Source organism: Hemiscyllium ocellatum, chromosome 31 (genome assembly GCF_020745735.1).
Source record: "Hemiscyllium ocellatum isolate sHemOce1 chromosome 31, sHemOce1.pat.X.cur, whole genome shotgun sequence".
Classification (NCBI taxonomy): Eukaryota; Metazoa; Chordata; class Chondrichthyes; order Orectolobiformes; family Hemiscylliidae; genus Hemiscyllium; species Hemiscyllium ocellatum.
The window spans coordinates 35,343,540-35,365,387 of NC_083431.1; the positions used below are offsets into that span (position 1 = coordinate 35,343,540).

Consider the following 21,848-nt stretch of genomic DNA (forward strand, 5'->3'; position numbering starts at 1 on the left):
GAGACAGTTCCTCCACAAAATGGATACAGGCTTCCATCAATATCCTAGAATACACCTCATCCCATTCAGGTTCCTTATCAACTTCAATACATTTGAACGTTTACCACTGCAAGGAGAAGTCTTCTGAATGCAACAGGCCATCTTAGCTCAGATACTGACTGGAGAATATAGGTACCCAACTATCTGACACTATCGCCGGGCAACCCACTCTGCCCTACTGTCTGACCCCAGAGCAAGACAGTCTTGACCTCAAAACATTGATACCCGATTGTCTTGACTCCAGAGTGTAGACACACCACTGCCTAACCCCAAGGCTGGGGTGCACACTTGCAATGGATCCTTTCAATTTCTAACCTCATGCCCCTGGAAGCTCATGAGCAATAAAACATTACATACTTTAGATTAGATTTACAGTGTGGAAACAGGCCCTTCGGCCCAACAAGTCCACACTGACCCGCCGAAGCGAAACCCACCCATACCCCTACATTTACCCCTTACCTAACACTATGGGCAATTTAGCATGGTCAATTCACCTAACCCGCACATCTTTGGACTGTGGGAGGAAACCGGAGCACCCGGAGGAAACCCACGCTGACACGGGGAGAACGTGCAAACTCCACACAGTCAGTCGCCTGAGTCGGGAATTGAACCCGGGTCTCCGGCGCTGTGAGGCAGCAGTGCTAACCACTGTGCCACCGTGCTGCCCACAACATTGTTTATCTGCAACTAGCTAGGAATATATTCATCAACATTGAAACTCAAGGCAGCATAACATCAACAAATGTCAAGTGACCAGAAACAGGGAAAATAGGTCAAAATAATTGAACAATTTATAGTCTGATTAAACTTGATAAACCATAAACTTAATTAAAGATAGCCCATACTTGTTCCTACATATGTTCTGAAGGACATTTTCTCTTTACCTGCTGAAAAGCTCCCAGGATTTTTCTCGCTTCATGATAGATCGTATCTCCGCTCCAGTGAGGGTTCATTCTCTTCAACTCTCTCGCTAAACGATTGTGTTCCCGGAGAAACACTGTATGTAATGATAATAGGGCTAGCTGTTCATTCACTCGTACATCTCCTGTGGGAAGACAAATGCATTCAAGTTTACAAATGGTAGGTCTACAATCCTTCACAATGTTACTTAGAAAAGAAAAAAAACTGTAGAAAAATGAAGGTAGCTCAACACAACCTTCCCAAAGACAACTAGGGTGGGCAATAAATGGTGGTTCATCCAATATCACCAATAACCCATGAATGAATGAAAAAAAAGTCTGAACATGGGTTTAAAAGATTGGAGATGGTAGGAGATCTTGATAGTTTTACAATGCATAATGGTGAAAATGTGGGAGGATTACTGATTGTAGTTAAACCAGCAAGACTATAGGACATCATTGAAAATGTAGGGCATGAAAACCTAATGGATACAGTTTTTCTTCACCAGAGATTTTGGGACTTTAATTTTGAAAAGGAAATACTAAGGGCAAAATATTAAAGGAACTTCATTTTTAAGTCACCTTTCACAAAATCAAGACATTGTAAAGTAAGCTGTAGACAATAAATATGTTGAAGTGGAGTCATAGAGATGTACAACACGGAACCAGACCCTTCAGTCCAACCCATCCATGTCGACCAGATATCCCAACCCAATCTAGTCCCACCTGTCAGCACCTGGCCCATATCCCTCCAAACCCTTCCTATTAATATACCCATCCAGATGCTTTTTAAATGCCGTTGTACTGGCCTCCACCACTTCCTCTGGCTGCTCATTCCAGTCATGCACCACCCTCTGTGTGAAAACTTTACCTCTTTGATCTCTTTTATGTCTTTCCCCTCTCACCATAAACCTATCCTCTCTAGTTCTGGACTTCCTCACCCCAGGGAAAAGACTTTGTCTATTTTTCCTACCGATTGCCTCTCTTGATTTTATAAACCTCCATAAGGTCAATCCTCAGCCTCAAATACTCCAGGGAAAACAGCCCTAGCTTAGTCTGTCTCTCCCTATGGCTCAAAGCCTCCAACCCTGGCAACATCCTTCTAAATTTCTTCTGAACCCTTTCAAGTTTCACAACATCCTTCCAATAGGATGGAGACCAGAACGGCACGCAATATTCCGAAAGTGGCCTAGCCAATCTCCTGTACATCCACAACATCACCTCCCAACTCCTGTACTCAATACTCTGACCAATAAAGGAAAGCATACCAAATGCCTTTATCACTATCCTTTCTATCGTTGTTGTAATATAGGAAATATCGCAGCTTAGTTGTGCTCAGTAATAGTCCATAAATAGCAAGATATAATGGTTTACATTATAAACTTTGTGTGATAGTGGTTGAGTGACAAATAGCGATCTAATGAAGCTTCTGATGAGATGTAAACCAAGGCCCCACTTCTTCTCTCTGATTGACATATGATTGGAAGTAGAGACCCTCAAGATTCCTCTTGTTCATCATTTATCTCTCAAGCCTTACCAGAAAAAAAACTGATCATTTATTATATTCTGTGACAGTCAATGTGGGTTGTTTTTGTGCTTCAATAAAAGTCTGAAAATGAGTGTTTAACTATTTTATGCAAATTGGCAAGAAGAAAAGCTGAATATGATTTAAATGGAGAAAGACTGCTGAAGGATTTGGACAAAGGACGTTGGGGCTTCTCGTGCATGAATGCTGGATTCCACATTCAGCAGGCTAATAGGTAATTGTCACAATGTTGGTCTTTTTACAAGGTTACTGTGCCCTCGAGGTTTTTCCAGATCGGGGGGAAATTGGCTCAGCTCTAGCTACGCTGGTTTTGAAAGGTTTACTGGGGCCCTTTACTTTTATCCCGAACAGATAATGCCTCCATCCTAAGGCTTTCATGTCTTAATAAAAAAAGGAATAATCAAAGGGGAGTGGCCAGCTAGCCTGCGTTTAGAATAAAGTTTTTGACTCAGTTCAGCAGCAGTGTGTGTGAAGGAAGGCTGCTGGGGCAAGTCCAGCCGGGTACTCTCGCTCTCTCGCTCTCTCTAACCTCAAGCCTGTCAGCCCTGATTTGTTTCATTTTTACTGTTTGTGCTAAGGGATGTTTTCATTGGGACTGTTGCAAATTGTGTCGGAACAGCATCATTAAGTCTGTTGGATCTTTGGACATGATAAGTAATCCAGTATTCTATTTTCTTTTCTTTGTGTTTCATTGTGTAAATTAGAAATAAATTATGTTTGTTTAAACTTTGGCAGTCGGATCAGCTAATTCGCTCCAGGAATATCCACTATACATTCACCTAAACAAATAGCAAAGTTACAGTGTGTGCTATCTGTTTAAAAATGTTTTGAGGGGTCTGGCCTGGTCCATAACAAAAGGCGAATGGAATATTGGCCTTTATTGAAAACGGAACGGAGTATAAATATAGGGAAGCCTTGTCATAACTATACAAGATACTAGTTAGAATACACTGAATACTGAGAACAAATTTGGTCCCCTTACTTAGGGAAAAAACATACTATCATTGTAGCCATTCCAGAGAAGGTTCACCAAGTTCAGCTTGGGTTAGGACAGTTTCCTTATGAAAAAGATTTTAGTAGCTGGGCTTGTATTCAGGAGTTTAGAAGAATGAGAGGAGATCTTATTGAAACAATAGGATTCTTAGAGAACTTTACATGGTCGATGGAGAGAGATTATTTCCCTTTGCAGGAGAGTCTAGGACCTCTCAGGCAAAATCTCAGAATAAGAGGTTACCCACTTAAAACAGTTATGAGACTTCTTGGATTTCTTCTCTCAGAGGGTTGTGAATCTGTGGGAATTCTTTATCACAAAGAGCTGTTGAGATTGGGTTATTAATATATTCAAGACTACGATAGAACAACATTTTACCAGCAAGTGAACCAAGTGTTATGGGGAAAAGTCAAAAGTGGAGTTGAGGATTATCACATCTCATCTCAATTAGCAGGCTTGAATGGCCTACTTTTTGAGTCTAATGACCTTACTTTGCGAAGCGCCAAAAGATGGAACGAGCATCATAAGAACCTCACCACTAACACCACATAAGCTGCAACATCCAAGTCACACAGGACAAACAAGTTTGTACCTATAAAGATACATTTCTGATCTGCCCAGTTCAGAGTGAAAAGCAGTGACTGAATGGATAATGAAAAAGGCAGTGGTGGAGTATTGCCCTTTTTGTCTTGCTATTGCTCAATAGATTGCTATTTTCTTCAGACTTTACGGTCACTTGTGCAAATCTTTGTGCAATGTTCTCTCATATTTTAATTATTGTCTCTGGCCATCTTCCAACTCTTGCAAAATCAATTGCTACTTGATAACTCCTAACACCTTTCTTTCTATGTACAGTAAATTCCTGTGATGCGTGTTAAACGATTGCAAGGCTGGAGCACTGCATGTAAAAAGAATGTCCCATACAAAAATGACTTGAGACAGGAGTTCTTAATCCAGCTATTGCTCACCAGCCAAAAAACATGGAGTTGAATTTTCACTGGTGAAACAACTTTCCCCCATACTTCCACAAAGGTTGCTTGAAATGGTGTTAAATGGTAAATATTCTCGCCCATTGTCAGAGTATTTCTCATTGACAGCCAACAGGCCAAGTTCATTAGTGAGGTTTCTGAGTTTGTTGGCCAAACAGTCTGTGCTGCCATAGACTTCATTCACATCAATGAAAGCAGTAAGTGCATTGATCTGCTGACGAGTGTTGGCATCTCCAAATAATGCACCCAGCTCACCACTGCCACACGCAGGAGCTGAGCGGAAGAACGGCAAGCATTTAGTTGTGTCCTTGATTCTTGTGTCACCTGAAGGGATCTGTCAGGAAAGATCAAGAACACTTTAGATCAAAGTGAAAGAGGCTCTGTCTGCAGTCAGTGACTGGGACAATTCTACAAGGAATTGTTCTGCATGCTATTGTTCACAGAATAAATAACATGGAGCAGTTGACTTCAGCAATTGTTAAATATTGCCTGGTGACACCAAGGCACATTGTCAGGAAGCTTACAAAAGAAAGGTAAATAAGTTCAGAACAGATAAATTAAAAGACTAAGCAATAGTTGGTTGATTTTAATGAGAGTATAACACCATAAAATAATGCAGGTTAGTGCAGAATAGGAACTATGCATAGGCAATGAATAAATATATGTTTTTAAAAGCACAAATTTAATCATTTGGCAAGAATGTCTTAACAAAGAATAGCTGTGATAAGTTACAAATACATAATCAAGGATAGACACAGTTCAGAACACTACAGCTCAAAGAATAAAGTACATTAACAATAAAACTTCATTGATGAAATCATTGGATTTGACTCCATTCATTGACTTCTTGTTGATTTAGTGGAGAGTGTTGAAGAAGAGTGCAAACGAAGATTCTAAGAACACTACTGAAAAAAGACACATCAAGTCTGTATTACAGAAACCCCAGTGTTCTATTTCTTTTCAATCGCAATGGGTAATCTGACACTATAGCTCCAGAGCATAATAACAGATCTATCTTCTACTGGTCTTAATTGTTCTCAATAATTCATCGATCAGATGCCAGATGGTTCCTCACTCTGCCCCCATTCCACCTTAGTCAATATTTCAACTACTATAGAAGAATTCAGTTGCATCTCTCATGATCTATTATGAGTAAAGACTGTTGGTCAAACCAAGTCAGAGGGTATCGTTAAGGATTTGGAACTGGATCACCAGGAAACATTTGAATACTCTTAATTTCACTGGTGAGCTGATAGAAAATGCATGGATCAAGGATGGAAGGAAGGGAAAAGATCACATGCTATACAAAGAATTTCAGGAGTGGAATAGAGGTCTAACCTTAATTGGGAAACAAGGACTTTGCTGAATACAAGTTCGGTCACAATTGATGCCATCATTGAAGGTCTGGAGGCTGCCACTAAAAGGGCTTAAACTCATGTCGTGATCAATCCACTGACCCCATTGCATAAAAAAAAGACTTCTTGTTAAATCTGAGACCACATCTTTATTGGCTGTTCTCAGGATATCATTTGACACTTTTCGAACCTGGAGGAAAAGAGGAAAGCATTCATCACATGAAATCGTGTCAAGGCTCATCCATCAATGATATATCTACTGTCCTCTCATCTGCTCTTCTGCAACACATTCCCAACTAAGAAAACATTAATAAAGACTGAAACCCCATGAGAACACAAAGAACATGCCAAGCTAGAGACATTCAATAGCAGACTGGGATTTTCTTTTTATCTTGTTCAATCAGTGGACCGTTTAATATACCATTGCATTATGGTCTTTCCAATGATACTGCCAATGTATATTCAGTTACTACTGCATTAAAGAGTTAGTTGTGTTTTGTGTCCACACCCAGTAAGACTGTGTTGAACTGTTGCAAAGAGAACTCATAAAATAGCATTGAACACTGAAAGGGTAAAAGTGAACTTCATCCTGTCTGACAGGTTAACTCTAGGTGCAGTAGGGTGTAATATGTGTGATTTATATGCATTTTAACATCATTTGCTACAGGCTTCAGATTTTTTGGGTTTTCAGGGCCCTTGATGTTTTAAAAGTATGAGGATACATTTCCTGGAATGTGTTCACAGGGGACCAGTGGACAAGGTAAAGAATGAAATGCCTTAGAATTTCAGTCAGAAGGATCCAAAAGAGTTTCTTTTTTGTTTAGAGGAAACATGTGTCATTTGGAAACAAAAACGTTGCTTTTTGGTTTCAGTTTGAAGAAGTCACACTAGGAATTAGATGTGTAAAACAGTTTCTCCTGAAGAGAGAACATGCTTTAGAATGGTTAAGGTACAAGTTACCTAAGTGTAAGCAGTTTGAAAACTCCACACCAGAAGTATTTAGTTAGACCCTGAAGTGATTATTTGAAGCTAGGAGAGTCAAAGCTCAATCAGGTGAACACTCAAAGAAGAGGCTACCCAACTTTTAGGACTGGGAGTTGTAAGAAAAGTTAGGTCAATCCATAAAGGTGACAGAGAATGGGTTCTTTCTGGTGTTTGAGGGGTGATGTTGGAATAAATGGGATTGTATGTTACTGAGTGTTTTGAAATCTTATAGTTTGTATCATGTGAAAATAGTTTTGTCTATTCGGTTTGATCTTCTTTTGTCTTGATTAATAAATTATGATTAATACCAAATCTTCAATATTGTAGGTCTGTGGTTCAGTGACGACTATCTTGTTATATATAAAGAAAATAAAATTTAATCTATCCATGATCTAATTTGTTCAGTAATAATATCAGCTGGGGTCATAAAGAAGGGATACTACACTAGCACACCTCATTACCTGCCCCAAGTATGATGCTGGTATATTACTGGTGACTGCCAACAGACAGCTCTTTTATGGATAGCATAGAGATTTTGATTTATTTTTGCCTGATTTGCAAACAATTACCAGTGGCAGCCGGAATCCAAAATGCTGCCTGGTTGGAGTCCAGCCCAGTGGAAGTGAAACCCCATCTTCATAGCGAGCTGGGAGCCATCGGCTGAGTGCAATGTTGGACGATCCCAGGCGAGGCTTCCTTCTGGAAGTCAGGAAAAGAAAAATGTTAAACTTCTTTTCATCAATGTCCCCAATCCAAAAATAGGACCCAGTCTAAATGACACTCATCCAAGTAATGTTTCTACAACTGAAGGATGAATAATAAAAGCATTTAAATTTAGGCTCACAGGTATTCTTGTGTGAATGAAGCCAGTAGATGTCAGTGTAAACTTGATTTCCAGGCTTTGAGTCATAAGGTCATAGAGATGAACAGCATGGAAACAGACCCTTTAGTCCAACCCATCCATGCCGACCAGATATCCCGGCCCAATCTAGTCCCACCTGCCAGCACCCAGCCCATATCCCTCCTATTCATATACCCATCCAGATGGCTTTTAAATGTTGCAGTTGTACCAGCCTCCACCACTTCTTCTGGCAGTTCATTCCATACATGTACCACCCTCTGTGTCCCTTACGTCCCTTTCATATCTTTCCCCTCTCACCCTAAACCTATGCCCTCTAGTTCTGGATTCCCCGACCACAGGGAAAAGACTTTGTCTATTTGTTCTATCCATGCCCCACTTTATTTTTTTTAACCTCTATAAGGTCACCCCTCAGCCTCCGACGCTCCAGGGAAAACTGCCCCAACCTGTTCAGACTCTCCCTGTAGCTCAAATCCTCCAATCTTGGCAACATCCTTCTAAATCTTTTCTGAACCCTTTCAGGTTTCACAACATATTTCCAAGAGGAAGGAGACCAGAATTGCACGCAATGTTCTGACAGTGGCCTAACCAACTTCCTATGCAGCCGCAACATGACCTCCCAACTTCTGTACTCAATACTCTGACCAATAAACGAAAGCATATCAAATGCCTTCTTCATTATCCTATCTACCTGTGACTCCAATTGCAAGGAGCTATGAACCTGCACTCCAAGGTCTCTTTGTTCAGCAACACTCCCGAGGACCTTACCATTAAGTGTATAAGTCCTGCTAAGATGAATTAAACTTCATCTGCCACTTCTCAACCCATTGGCCCATCTGATCAAGATCCTGTTGTAAGCTGAGGTAACCTTCCTCGCTGTATACACTACACCTCCAGTATTGGTGTAATCTGCAAACTTACGAACTATATCTCTTGTGCTCACATCCAAATTATTTATGCAAAAGTCAAAAAGTAGTGGACACAGCTCTGCTCTTTGCAGTTTTTATAAATGACTTGGATGAGGAGGTTGAGGGGTGGGTTAGTAAATTTACAGATGACACAAAGATTAGAGGTACCGTTGATACTATAGAGGGCTATTGCAGGCTGCAGCGCGACATAGACAGGATGCAGAGCTGAGCTGAGAAATGGCAAATGGAGTTCAATCTGGATAAATGCAAATGAAGCATTTTGGAAGGTTGAACTCGAGTGCTGTATATAGGATTAAAGACAGGATTCTTGGCAGTGGGTAGGGACAGAAGGATCTGGGTGTTCAAGTATATAGATCCCTCAGAGTTGCCACCCAAGTGGATAGGGTTGTTAAGAAAGCATATGGTGTTTTGGCTTTCATTAACAGGAGGGTCGAGTTTAAGAGCCGCGAGGTTTTATTGCAGCTCTACAAGTCCCTGGTGAGACCACACTTGGAATATTGTGTCCAGTTCTGGTCGCCCTACTATAGGAAAGATACAGAAGGTTTGGAGAGGATGCTGCCTGGACTGGAGGGCTTGCCTTATGATGAGAGGTTGACGAAGCTCGGACCTTTCTCTCTGGAGAGAAGGAGTAAGAGAGGTGACCTGATCGAGGTGTACATGATAATGAGAGGAAAGGCTAGAGTCATAGCCAGATGCTTTTCCCCAAGGCAGGATTGAATGGCACGAGGGGTCATAGTTTTAAGATATTAGGAGAAAGGTATGGAGGGGACATCAAAGGAAGGTTCTTTATGCAGAGTGTTGTGAATGCATGGAATGCGTTGCCAGCAGTGGTGGTGGAAGCAGAGTCATTAGGGACATTTAAGAGACTGCTGGATATTCACGTGGACAGCAGTGAATTGAGGGATATGCAGGTTAAGTTATTTTATTTTACATGAGGATTAATTCTTGGCACAACATCATGGGCCAAAGGGCCTTTACTCTGCTGTACATTTCTATGTTCTCTGTTCTAACCTCCAGTGTACCGCCACCTCACCTGTGACTATTGATGATACAAATATCTCAGTAAGAGGCCTAGCAATCACTTTCTTAGCTTCCCACAGAGTTCTCGGGTACACCTGATCAGGTCCTGGGGATTTATCCACTTTTATGCTTTTCAATATCCAGCACTTCCTCCTCTGTAATATGGATATTTTCCAAGATGTCACCATCTAGTTCCCAACATTCTATATCTTCGATGTTCTTTTCCACAGTAAATACTGATGCAAAATACTTGTTTAGTATCTCCCCCATTTTCTACGGCTCCACACAAAGGCTGCCTTGCTGATCTTTGAGGGGCCCTATTCTCTCCCTAGTTACCCTTTTGTCCTTAATGTATTTGTAAAAACCCTTTCAATTTTCCTTAATTCTATTTACCAAAGCTATCTCATGTCCCCTCTTTTGCCCTCCTGATTTCTCTCTTAAGTATACTCCTACTGCTATTATACTCTTCTAAGGATTCACTCGATCTATCCTATCTATACCTGCATCTACCAAAGTTCCTCAGCATCACAGAAACCTGTCTTCAGCCAATCTAAATCGTTCCACGTGATATCAAGGGATGATCAGTGGAACTGGATACTGCAAAGGCTATGTACCCTGACAACAGTCCAGCAATATGAGTGAGGACATGTGGTCTAGTACATGCGTACCCCTAGCTAAACTGTTCCAATACTGCTTCGACAATAGTATCTCCCTGATAATGTGGAAAATTGGCCCAGATATTGTGAGTGCGTTGCTGGAAAAGCACAGCAGGTCAGGCAACCTCCGAGGAGCAGGAGAGTCGATGTTTTGAGCGTAAGCTTTTCATCGGGAGCTTATGCAAAAAATGTTGACTCTCCTGCTCCTTGGATGCTGCCTGACCTGCTGAGCTTTTCCAGCATCACACTCTTTGACTCTGATCTCCAGCATTTGCAGTCCTCACTTTCTTCTAATTGGCCCAGATATGTCCTGTACACAAAAGGCTTGACAGACCAAGCTAGTTAATTATTGCCTCATCAATCTACTCTTGATCATTAGTAAAATGATGGAAGGTGTAATCAACAATGCTAACAATCACCAACATCACAACAATAATCACTGACACCCTATTTGTCTTTCACCAAGACCACTCAGCTCCTGCATTACCATCACTGAATCCCCAATATCCTGCTGGTTACCATGATCAGAAACTGACCTGGACCTGCCACACAGGTACTGTGGCTACAAGAGTAGGTCACAGGCTGGAAATCCTGCAGCGAACAATTCACTTCTGACTCCCCAGTGTCAGTCCTGCATCGACAAGGCACAAGCCAGGAGTGTGATGGGATACTCTCTACTTGCCTGGATGAGTGCAGCTCCAACGTCAATTAAGAAGCTTGATACCATTCAGGATAAAATAAACCAGTTGTCTGGCACCTCATCCAGAAACATTGATTCCCTCTATCACCAATTCTTAGCAGCAGCAATGTGCACCATTTACAAAGTGCAGTGCAGAGGTTCACCAAAGTCCCATACAGAGAGTAGTGAGATCAGCTAGGTGGACATCATAGAATATGAGGAGAAAGTGAGGTCTGCAGATGCTGGAGTATCAGAGCTGAAAATGTGTTGCTGGAAAAGGGCTTATGCCCGAAAAGTCGAATTTCCTGTTCCTTGGATGCTGCCTGACCTGCTGCGCTTTTCCAGCAACACATTTTCAGCTATCATAGAATATGAGTTCCCTGATTAGAGCTATGAATCTGGTCCAATCAGGGAGCCCTGGCTGACAGATAAAAAGAGGAGTATCAGACATTTTGACACTCTGACAGCTGGTTCTGAGGGAGCTGGACTAATGTCAAGGACTTTCCAGGTGTAAACAAAGGCGATGTTTGTGACAGGATACCAACATCTGGAGGTATTTCACACATCAGTCTCCAAATTCACAATCACTTCCATCTAGAAGAATACAGGGAACAGATAAATGGGAACACTACCACCGGACGTTCCCCTCCAAGGCATTCACCATCCTGACTGGGAAATACGACACAGTTCTTCAGCATCATTGGGACAAAATCCTGGAACTCCTTCTCTAACAACATTTTACGATGTCAAAAGGAATACTGTGTTTCAAGAAGACAGCTCATCATTGTCTCCTCAAGTGTGGCTATAAATGCACAGGAAATGCTGGCCTAACCAATGATGCCCACAATCCATGAAAGAATTAAAATAAACTCAAAAATTCAACTATCAATTACAATGGTTTAAAGGAAGTATAACTATAGTAAACATAAACTAGATGTTACTTTGAAATTAGAAGGGTACTGACAAACCAGTGAAAAATTTACAATTAAATTGCTGATGGAGATGTTTCGAGGTTTTGGAGGATTCATCAGACAAGTTGGAATTTATAAAGTTACAACTTTTTGTATGGTTCAGAGTCAATTTACACTTTGTGTGATTTTAGATTCCCTACAGTGGAAACAGGCCCTTCGGCCCAACAAGTCCACACTGACCCTGAAAATAGAAAATGCCCAGAAATACCTCAGTAGGAAAAGCTTCACTCCCCCAATGTCCATCTATCCACAGTAACAGGTATCTATTATTAAAAAAAAAAGCTCTGGCTTTGTGAAATCTTTACAATCCATTTTGGTTTCCGGACTGTCTCTTGTTCTATCTCTCACTCTTCAATTAAGACTGTTGTCAGCATTGAAAGGCCCCCTGCATCAATGTGATGTCAAATGGCTCTGAAGAAAGGTCACTTTATTTTTCCACAATGTTGGCTGCAGCACCAGCATTTTCTGTTTGTATTACAATGATATAAATGCTTCTGAAGACATGGTCTATTGGTTATCATGAGTAGATGTTAATTAAGATGAAGATAAAAACATTTAATCAATGGCTGTATTTGCTTAGCACTCAATCACTGCAATGGATAGTGGTCACCAGCAGCATCAGTTCCTACCTGTTGTTGCACACAGAGGTGAAAGTCCTGTATCGGTCTGAAAAACAGTCATATTTACATATCGGAGGTTGGCGTATGGCCAGACAGCCTGTGACACGTGCAATGGTATCCAGGTCAGCCGGTGTTAATAAATCTGGAGGAAACACACAGTCGTTAACCAGTTCTGATCTCTGAGAAATTCACACACTAAAAGTATAACAGTTAAACAATAATCTGATTTTCCATTACCAATAGTACCTTGTGCTTTGTTGAGGAGTACAAATGGTTGCACCAGTCCAGGTTCTGTGGTTGTCGGTTTGAATTGCAGTATGACCTGCTGTTGTGTGCCACTGCCAACTTTGACTTTATTCCACACTGCCTGTGTGAGAAATTCATGGGTTCTCAAACAGGCTGCTTCCAGGCAGATCTTGTAAGTGACAGTCTCTCACATTGGACAACAGCTGCAGGTTAGAGCCAGGAAAGTGCCAGATCAGGAATCTGAAATCCTGGGACAGATTTTCCTGGGAGATTCTCCCCAACCTACCTTCAATGTGCTGGAGGAGAAAGTGAGGTCTGCAGATGCTGTAGATCAGAGCTGAAAATGTGTTGCTGGAAAAGCGCAGCAGGTCAGGCAGCATCCACGTAACAGGAGATTCGACGTTTCGGGCATAAGCTCTTCTTCAGGAATCAGGGCTGATTCCTGAAGAAGGGCTTATGCCCGAAACGTCGAATCTCCTGTTTCTTGGATGCTGCCTGACCTGCTGCGCTTTTCCAGCAACACATTTTCAGCTTCAATGTGCTGGAGGTGAGTTGTAATACTCAGTAGATGAAACGGGGTCTTGAACTGAATAGATCAGTAAAAAATGGAATGTCTTCCCTGTGGTCAGACAGCATGCAGGAAACTGCTAGTTGGACTGAAGCCAGTCACAAGTGATCTTCTGACTTGTATCATTCACTCCCTGGCCTGAGTCTGCACTGTCCCAGGCTGATCGTGTTTTTGGGAATGGAACCTATTCTCGCATGACTCAGTTTCTAATATTGTTGTAAACTCTTAGCGATCATGGAATGGGGTTGAATGAAATAAGTCGGTTGGATTGCAAAATACAACAAGTGTTTCCTTCAGGTATCTTTAAGTAGGTGAGGTGGCATATGTGAACCATTTAGAGACACCTATTTTGATCAGTGAGGTGACTCTAAGCACTGGCATCATCCATTTATTGATTACATCAATATTTTTCTTTATACTGCAACCAGAATCCCACCATTTCTGAAAGCAAAAAGCAACGGAGAGTCTCCAGCTGGTTCCTCGACATCAAACTGATGCTGGGATAGGTTCAGCCTTCATGATTGGATTGTACACTGCTCACCACATGCTCCAGGAATGCGAGAGTATTTCTTCAGCATCCAAATAAAAAAATGGACTAGCACGTGCAGCAGACTGCAAAACACTTTCTTTTACATTCCACCTCGCATGTTATGGTTATCAGGAAGTCCTTTTGGATTTATTTTCTTTTGGATGTGGATATTGTTGGCCAGCATTTGTTGTCTGCCCCTGATTGTGAATGGTCTGCTAGAACATCTCAGAGGGCAGTTCAGAATGAATGACATTACTGGAGAGACACAGAACCATAGCTATGAAAGGATGGTGGATTTTTTTGCTCATGAAAGGACACTAGTGAACCAGATGGATTTTTAACATTATAACACATGATAATTTAATTCTCATGATTCCTATAATTAGATCTATGTTCTGTGTCTTTATTTTATTTGAATTTAAATGTCATCAGCACTGTGCTGGGATGTGGACCTTTGTCCCAGAGTATTCGCCTGGGTTTGTTGATTACTCACCAATGAGAGAGTGGCTAACAGGAGACATTGATTGAAACAAAAGCAAAAAAAATTGCCAGAGAAACTCAGCAAGTCTGGCAGCACCTGTGGAGGGAAAGCAAGTTAATGTCTCGGGTCCAGTCACCAGACTGTGCTTTTCATGGATGGTCCCAGATCTGCTGAGTTTCTCTAGCAATTTTGGTTTTTGTTTCAGATTTCTAGTGCCTGCAGTTTTTTGGGGTAGTTTTTCTTTAATTAGATGTAGATTGACCTCTGTTTTTATTGATTTGAGTCATGATTTTCTCTTTTTCAGATTTTGTGGGGCAGGCAAGCTCTGCACTGATTAATCTCCTGACCCCTGCACTGAGAAAATTCATTGGATCACTCGATTAACTGCTCAGAGCTGACCAGGGAGTTCCTCAGCCAAAGGCCAGGAGTTTCTGGGTCTTAAAGAGTGCCAGTGACCTTGCAAGGATCCATTGGCAACATAACATTTTTGTTTTGCCTCTTTCAGCAGTGAGTTGCATGGGGAGAGTGGTCAGAGGCCAGTGTCGGGAGTAGCTTTTGGAGTCTTTCAACTTGCCGCCTTCATCCAGACTGGAGGGAATACAGCTCCCAGCCACCCTCACACCTGACGATAGGTGCCTGGATATCTGGGTGACCTTGCTCACCTACTGGAAAGGCAGGCAGTTGAGGAGGAGAAGGCAAAAAAGGGAAACGTGATCTGAGGGAAGAAGTTTTATACAGATAATGGTTAAGATGTAGAATGCAGTGCCTGAAAAGGGTGAGGGAGGTTCAATCAAAGTTCTTAAAAGAAAACTGAAGTATTATCTGGGAAATAAAACAGTGCAGGGTTACAAGGAGAAGGCAGGGGAGTCACTGTATGTAATTTGCTGCTTCAGACAGCTAGTACACACCCAGCAGAGTAAATAGTGTTCTGTGCTGTCACATTCTATATTTGCTTCTTATGTCACATTCACTCTAGCCTGGCTGGGTTCAGTTTGTGTTTCACTCATCTGTGGATGAAACACTTCTAAACTGACCTGATGCATTCAGGGACCGCTTGTGGACTCGATGAACATTGCGTTGAATAAGGTGCAGTGCCGTTTCCATGTACTCTGCTGATCGCACTGCTCTCCTTGTTTCTGCCAACGGTTGCTTAAAGAAACGTAGAAGGTCAGTTGTTCTCAGGGACCTTTTTCTCAGTTTCTCCTTGTGTCTGGAAATAAAAGAGCTCAGACTAAATGGAGACATCTCTCTGGAAGTGAATGTATAAATACGAACCTGGGATACAGTACCACTGTTTTAGTAACAGCTTGTTACTTAAGAACACTAGTTTCAGTCACTTTTGATTAGAGTTTCCCAACACTGACCATTATATTTTTTTTTCACTAACAACGTGATGAGATGGGATTAATTATAAAGCTCTTGGTAAAGAATTATCTAGGCAAAGGTATTCACAACATAATGGAATTTCACATTCAGTTTGAGAAAGACAGCTTCTGCTAAACATTACATAATCTGTGGTTAACTTTGGGAGTTAATGGTTGCATCTAATTGAAAGCAAAGGCAGATAAAACCATGAAGGTTAGTGGTATATCAGTCAGTTGGAAATTTTTGAGGATCAGTGGGAGAAATTGAAGTCTGAGAGGAAACAAACAAGAAATATAAAAACACACAGTTAAAGCTTCTGTAAACATTTGAAAGGAGAAAGACTAGCTAAAATCAGCAATGGTCTCTTAGTGGAACGAAATAATGAGGAAATTGAATCAGTAAATGAAAGAGGCTTTTTATGTCTTCACAGCTGAAGACATAAAAAGAAACTCAAGATCAGTAGAAAATCAAGAGACAAATGAACAGAAGAACTTAACACAATCACAAACACTGGAGAAGTAGTTAAAAATCACACAACACCAGATTATAGTCCAACAGGTTTAATTGGAAGCACACTAGCTTTCAGAGCGACGCTCCTTCATCAGATGATTGTGGAGGGCTCGATTGTAACACAGAATTTATATCAAAAATTTGCAGTGTGATGTAACAGAAATTATACATTGAAAAATTGATTTTGTGTTCAGCCTTCGATCTGTTAGAATACAGTGATAGTTTCACTTCTTTCATGTGTAAATCACAAAACCCTTCTTTTTAAACTTGCATTTTCGGGTTAGCTGCTAACAATGGTGATAGCTAGACAATATGTTGAAGGTATTGTCCCCCTGTGTTCTCTGTCTATGACCTGATGTTTAGATTGATTCTAATCTAATAAGTGAGATAACCTACAACAACGGATGAATGGGCACCGCACAACAATCAACAGACAGGAAGGTTCCCTCCCAGTTGGGGACACTTCAGTGGTCCAGGGCATTCAGCCTCGGACCTTCGGATGACCATCGTCCAAGGTGGACTTCGGGACATAGAGAACACACACCGGATCATCAACACCACACTCACAGGAATTTGATTCAAGAGAGAGGAAGAAAAAGACAACCAGCTCCCATTCCTAGACGTGATGGTACAGAGAACACCGAACAGAGAATTCACCACGAAGGTATACAGAAAAGCCACACACACAGACCAAGTCCTCAACTATGAAAGCAACCATCCCAACACACACAAACGAAGTTGCATCAGGACACTATTCAAAAGGGCCACAACACACCGCAGCACACCAGAACTACAAAAAGAGGAAGAAGAACACCTATACAAGGTATTCACCAAAAACAGATACCCGCGCAATTTCATCAACAGATGCCTAAGGGAAAGACAACAAAATGAGGACATGCCACAACCCAAAGACTAGCCACACTACCATACATCAGGAGCATTTCTGAACTGACAGCCAGACTGCTGCGACCACTAGGACTCATAACAGCACACAAACCAACAGCCACGCTCAGACAACTCACCAGGACAAAGGACCCGATACCCAGCATGAGCAAAACCAACGTAGTGTACAAAATCCCATGCAAGGACTGCACAAAACACTACATAGGACAAACAGCTAACAACACGCATCCATGAACACCAACTAGCCACGAAACGACACGACCAGCTATCCTTCGTAGCCATACACTCAGATGACAAACAACATGAATTCAATTGGGACAACACCACTATTATAGGACAAGCCAAACAGAGAACAGGCAGGGAATTACTAGAGGCATGGCATTCATCCACAAATTCTATCAACAGACACATCGACCTAGACCCAATATACTGACCACTGCAGCAGACAGCTGGAACTGACAACCGGAAGCGGCAGATTCAAACCACTATAAATGCCGGTGGAATCAGCACAGAAGCGCTTCACCGGATGCTCCCAAGCACTGAAGATGTCACCTAGAAAGGGGATGAAACATTTGCAACAAAAACTCCCAACTCGGCGCACAGAACCACAACATCTTTAGGAAGTCTTGTTTGACAAATATTTTACAGATCTTTCAGGATATAACATATAGCATGGATAAAGGAGAACCAGTGATGTAAATATTTAGGTGTCCAAACGATCTTTAGAACATAGAACATAGAACAGTGCAGCACAGAACAGGCCCTTCAGCCCACGATGTTGTGCCGACCACTGATCCTCATGTATGCATCCTCAAATTTCTGTGACCATATGCATGCCCAGATATTTGATAGGGTGGCTTGTCAAGGTACAGAATAAGATCTTATTGTGTTGAAGATAAATATTAGTATGGAGAGAAGTCTGGCTAACTGATAGGAAACAGTTAGGAAAAATGAGTTATTTAAAAGATGGCAAAATCTAACTAGTAGAGCACTGAAGCATGAACTTAACTTAAGTGAAAAGGCCAGCAGAATTGTAGCCAAATTTGTTAATAACATGAAGATAGGTAGGAAATAAATTTGTGAAGAGAATACAAAAGGTCTTCAAAGGAACATAAATAGTTTAAGTGACCAGGCAGAAAATGGGCAGATGTGAGTATGCTCGGGTGGAGTGGTGGTGGTGGATGAAATAGCTGTCCATTCCAGCAGAAAGAATGGAAAAACATGATATTATTTAAACAGGGGAGGATTACAAAATGTTAAAAGTTAGCAGTATCTCAATATCCTTGTTTATGAATCAAAAAGTACAGCAAGTGGTTATGAAAGCAAACAGAATATTGGCCTTTATTGCAAGAGGAATTGAGTATAAAAGTGGGATAGTCTTAGAACATAGAACATAGAACATAGAAGGATACAGCGCAGTACAGGCCCTTCGGCCCTCGATGTTGCGCCGACCGAATCCTACCTAACCTATACTAGCCCAATAACTTCCAAATGCCTATCCAATGCCCTCTTAAATGACCATAAAGAAGGAGAGTTCACCACTGATACGGGCAGGGCATTCCATGAACTCACAACCCGCTGTGTGAAGAATCTACCCCTAACATCTGTCCTATACCTACCACCCCTTAATTTAAAGCTATGTCCCCTAGTAACACCTGACTCCATTAGCGGTAAAAGGTTCTTAGTATCTACCCTATCTAAACCCCTAATCATCTTATACACTTCTATCAGATCTCCCCTAAACCTTCTCTTCTCCAATGAGAACAGCCCCAAGTGCCTCAGCCTTTCCTCATAAGATTTTCCTACCATTCCAGGCAACATCCTGGTAAACCTCCTCTGCACTCGTTCTAAAGCTTCCACATCCTTCCTATAGTATGGCGACCAAAACTGCACACAATACTCCAGATGAGGCCTCACCAGAGTCTTATACAACTGCAACATGACCTCAGGACTCCGGAACTCAATTCCTCTGCCAATAAAGCCCAGTACACCATATGCCTTCCTCACAGCACTATTTACCTGGGTGGCATCTTTCAGAGATCTGTGTACATAGACACCAAGATCCCTCTGCTCATCCACACTACCAAGTAGCCTACCATTAGCCCAGTAATCCATCATCTTGTTATTCCTACCAAAGTGAACGACTTCGCACTTAGCTACATTGAATTCCATTTGCCACATTTCCGCCCAGCTCTGCAACTTATCTATATCCCGCTGTAACCTACCACTTCCTTCCTCACTATCCACAACTCCACCGACTTTTGTGTCATCCGCAAACTTGCTTACCCAGCTTTCAAGTCCTTCCTCTAGATCATTTATAAAGATAACAAAAAGCAATGGTCCCAAAACAGATCCTTGTGGTACACTGCTAGTAACTGCGCTCCAAGATGAACATAATCCATCAACTACTACCCTCTGTCTCCTTCCAGCCAGCCAATTCCTAATCCAAACCTCTAATGTATCCTCAATGCCATACCTCCGAAGTTTTAGCATTAGCCTACCATGGGGAACCTTATCGAACGCCTTACTAAAATCCATATACACAACATCTACTGCTTTACCCTCATCCACTTCCTTAGTCACCTTCTCAAAGAACTCAATAAGGTTTGTGAGGCACGACCTGCCCTTCACAAAACCATGCTGGCTATCCCTGATCACGTTATTCCTACCCAGATGTTCATAAATCTTATCCCTTACCATTCTCTCTAAGACTTTGCCCACCACTGAAGTCAGACTCACTGGCCTATAGTTACTAGGGCTATCCCTACTCCCTTTCTTGAACAATGGGACCACATTCGCTATCCTCCAGTCCTCTGGTACTATTCCCGTTGACAATGACGACACAAAAATCCAGGCCAATGGCTCTGCTATCTCCTCCCTAGCTTCCCATAGGATCCTGGGGTAAATGCCATCAGGCCCAGGAGACTTATCTATATTCATCCTTTCCAATATTCCCAAAACCTCTTCCCTGCATATTTCCAGGGCATCCATTCTAATTATTTGTGATTCCATATTCACATCAGCAACAGTGTCCTGTTCCTGAGTGAATACTGATGAAAAGTACAGATTTAATGTCTCTCCAATCTCCTCCGCCTCCACACACAACTTCCCACTACTATCCTTGACTGGACCGATACCTACCCTAGTCATCCTTTTATTCTTGACATACCTATAGAAAGCCTTTGGGTTTTCCCTAATCCTACCAGCTAAAGACTTTTCATGTCCCCTTCTCGCTTCTCTTAGCTCCCTCTTTAGCTCCTTCCTGGCTACCTTATAACTCTCAATCGCCCCTACTGAACCTTCACGCCTCATCTTTACATATGCCGCCTTCTTCCCTTTCACAAGGGACTCCAATTCCTTACTAAACCACGGCTGCCTCACAAGGCCCTTTACACCATGCCTGACTGGTACATACCTATCGAGGACACGCAGTAGCTGCTCCTTGAACAATCCCCACATCTCATTAGTGTTCTCCTCTTGAAGCCTGTTTTTCCAATCCACACATCCTAAGTCATGCCTCACTGCATCATAATTTCCCTGCCCCCAGCTATAGCTCTTGCCCTGCGGTGCACGATTATCCCTCTCCATCACTAAAGTAAAAGTCACCGAGTTGTGGTCACTGTCCCCGAAGTGCTCACCTACCTCCAAGTCTAACACCTGGCCTGGTTCATTACCTAGAACCAAATCCAATATAGCCTCCCCTCTTGTTGGCCTGTCGACATATTGTGTCAGGAAACCCTCCTGCACACATTGTACAAACACCGACCCATCTAATGAACTCGAGCTATAGCTCTCCCAGTCAATATCTGGGAAGTTAAAGTCCCCCATAACAACCACCCTGCTACCTTCACTCTTTTCCTGAATCATCCTCGCAATATTATCCTCTACTTCTCTAGGACTATTAGGAGGCCTGTAGAAAACACCTAACAGGGTGACCTCACCTTTCCTATTTCTAACCTCAGCCCAAACTACCTCAGATGGCAAGTCCTCTTCCATCGTCCATTCCACTGCTGTGATACTGTCTTTGACAAGTAATGCCACGCCTCCCCCTTTTTTACCCCCATGTCTGATCCTACTAAAACATTTGAACCCTGGAACGTGCAACAGCCATTCTTGTCCCTGTTCTACCCACGTCTCTGTAATGGCCACAACATCGAAGTCCCAGGTACCAACCCACGCTGCAAGTTCACCTACCTTATTCCTTATACTTCTGGCATTGAAGTATACACACTTCAATCCACCTTTCTGGTTACAGGCACCCTCCTTAGAGATCGCTGCATTATTCCTAACCTCCCTACACTCAAGGTCCTGTACCCTAAAGCTACAGTCCTGGTTGCCATGCCCCCGCGGAGTTAGTTTAAACCCTCCCAAAGAGCACTAGCAAACCTCCCCCCAAGGATACTGGTGCCCCTCAGGTTCAGGTGTAGCCCATCCTTTTTATAGAGGTCCCACTTTCCCCAGAAAGGACCCCAGTTGTCCAGAAACCGGAATCCCTCCCTCCTGCACCATCCCTGTAGCCACGCATTTAACTGCTCTCTCTCCCTATTCCTCGACTCTCTATCACGTGGCACGGGTAACAAACCAGAGACTACAACTCTGTTTGTTCTAACTCTGAGCTTCCAACCTAGCTCCCTGAAAGCCTGAGCTTCCAACCTAGCTCCCTGAAAGCCTGAAACACTCAGGAAGAGGTTAACATATACCACCCATCT

General features: G+C 42.2%; 1 protein-coding gene across 1 annotated transcript in view; it reads right to left on the minus strand.

The window, feature by feature from the left end:
- The window catches only part of LOC132830252 (eosinophil peroxidase-like), a 94,146-nt gene that overhangs the window by 20,493 nt on the left and 51,805 nt on the right, over positions 1-21,848 (minus strand). The window contains exons 3-8 of the mRNA XM_060847789.1: positions 15,396-15,571; positions 12,547-12,679; positions 7,373-7,502; positions 5,803-6,009; positions 4,444-4,798; positions 924-1,084 (exon numbers count right to left, since the gene is read on the minus strand). Coding sequence (XP_060703772.1) covers positions 924-1,084; positions 4,444-4,798; positions 5,803-6,009; positions 7,373-7,502; positions 12,547-12,679; positions 15,396-15,571 — 1,162 coding nt within the window. The remainder of the gene's footprint in view (positions 1-923; positions 1,085-4,443; positions 4,799-5,802; positions 6,010-7,372; positions 7,503-12,546; positions 12,680-15,395; positions 15,572-21,848) is intronic.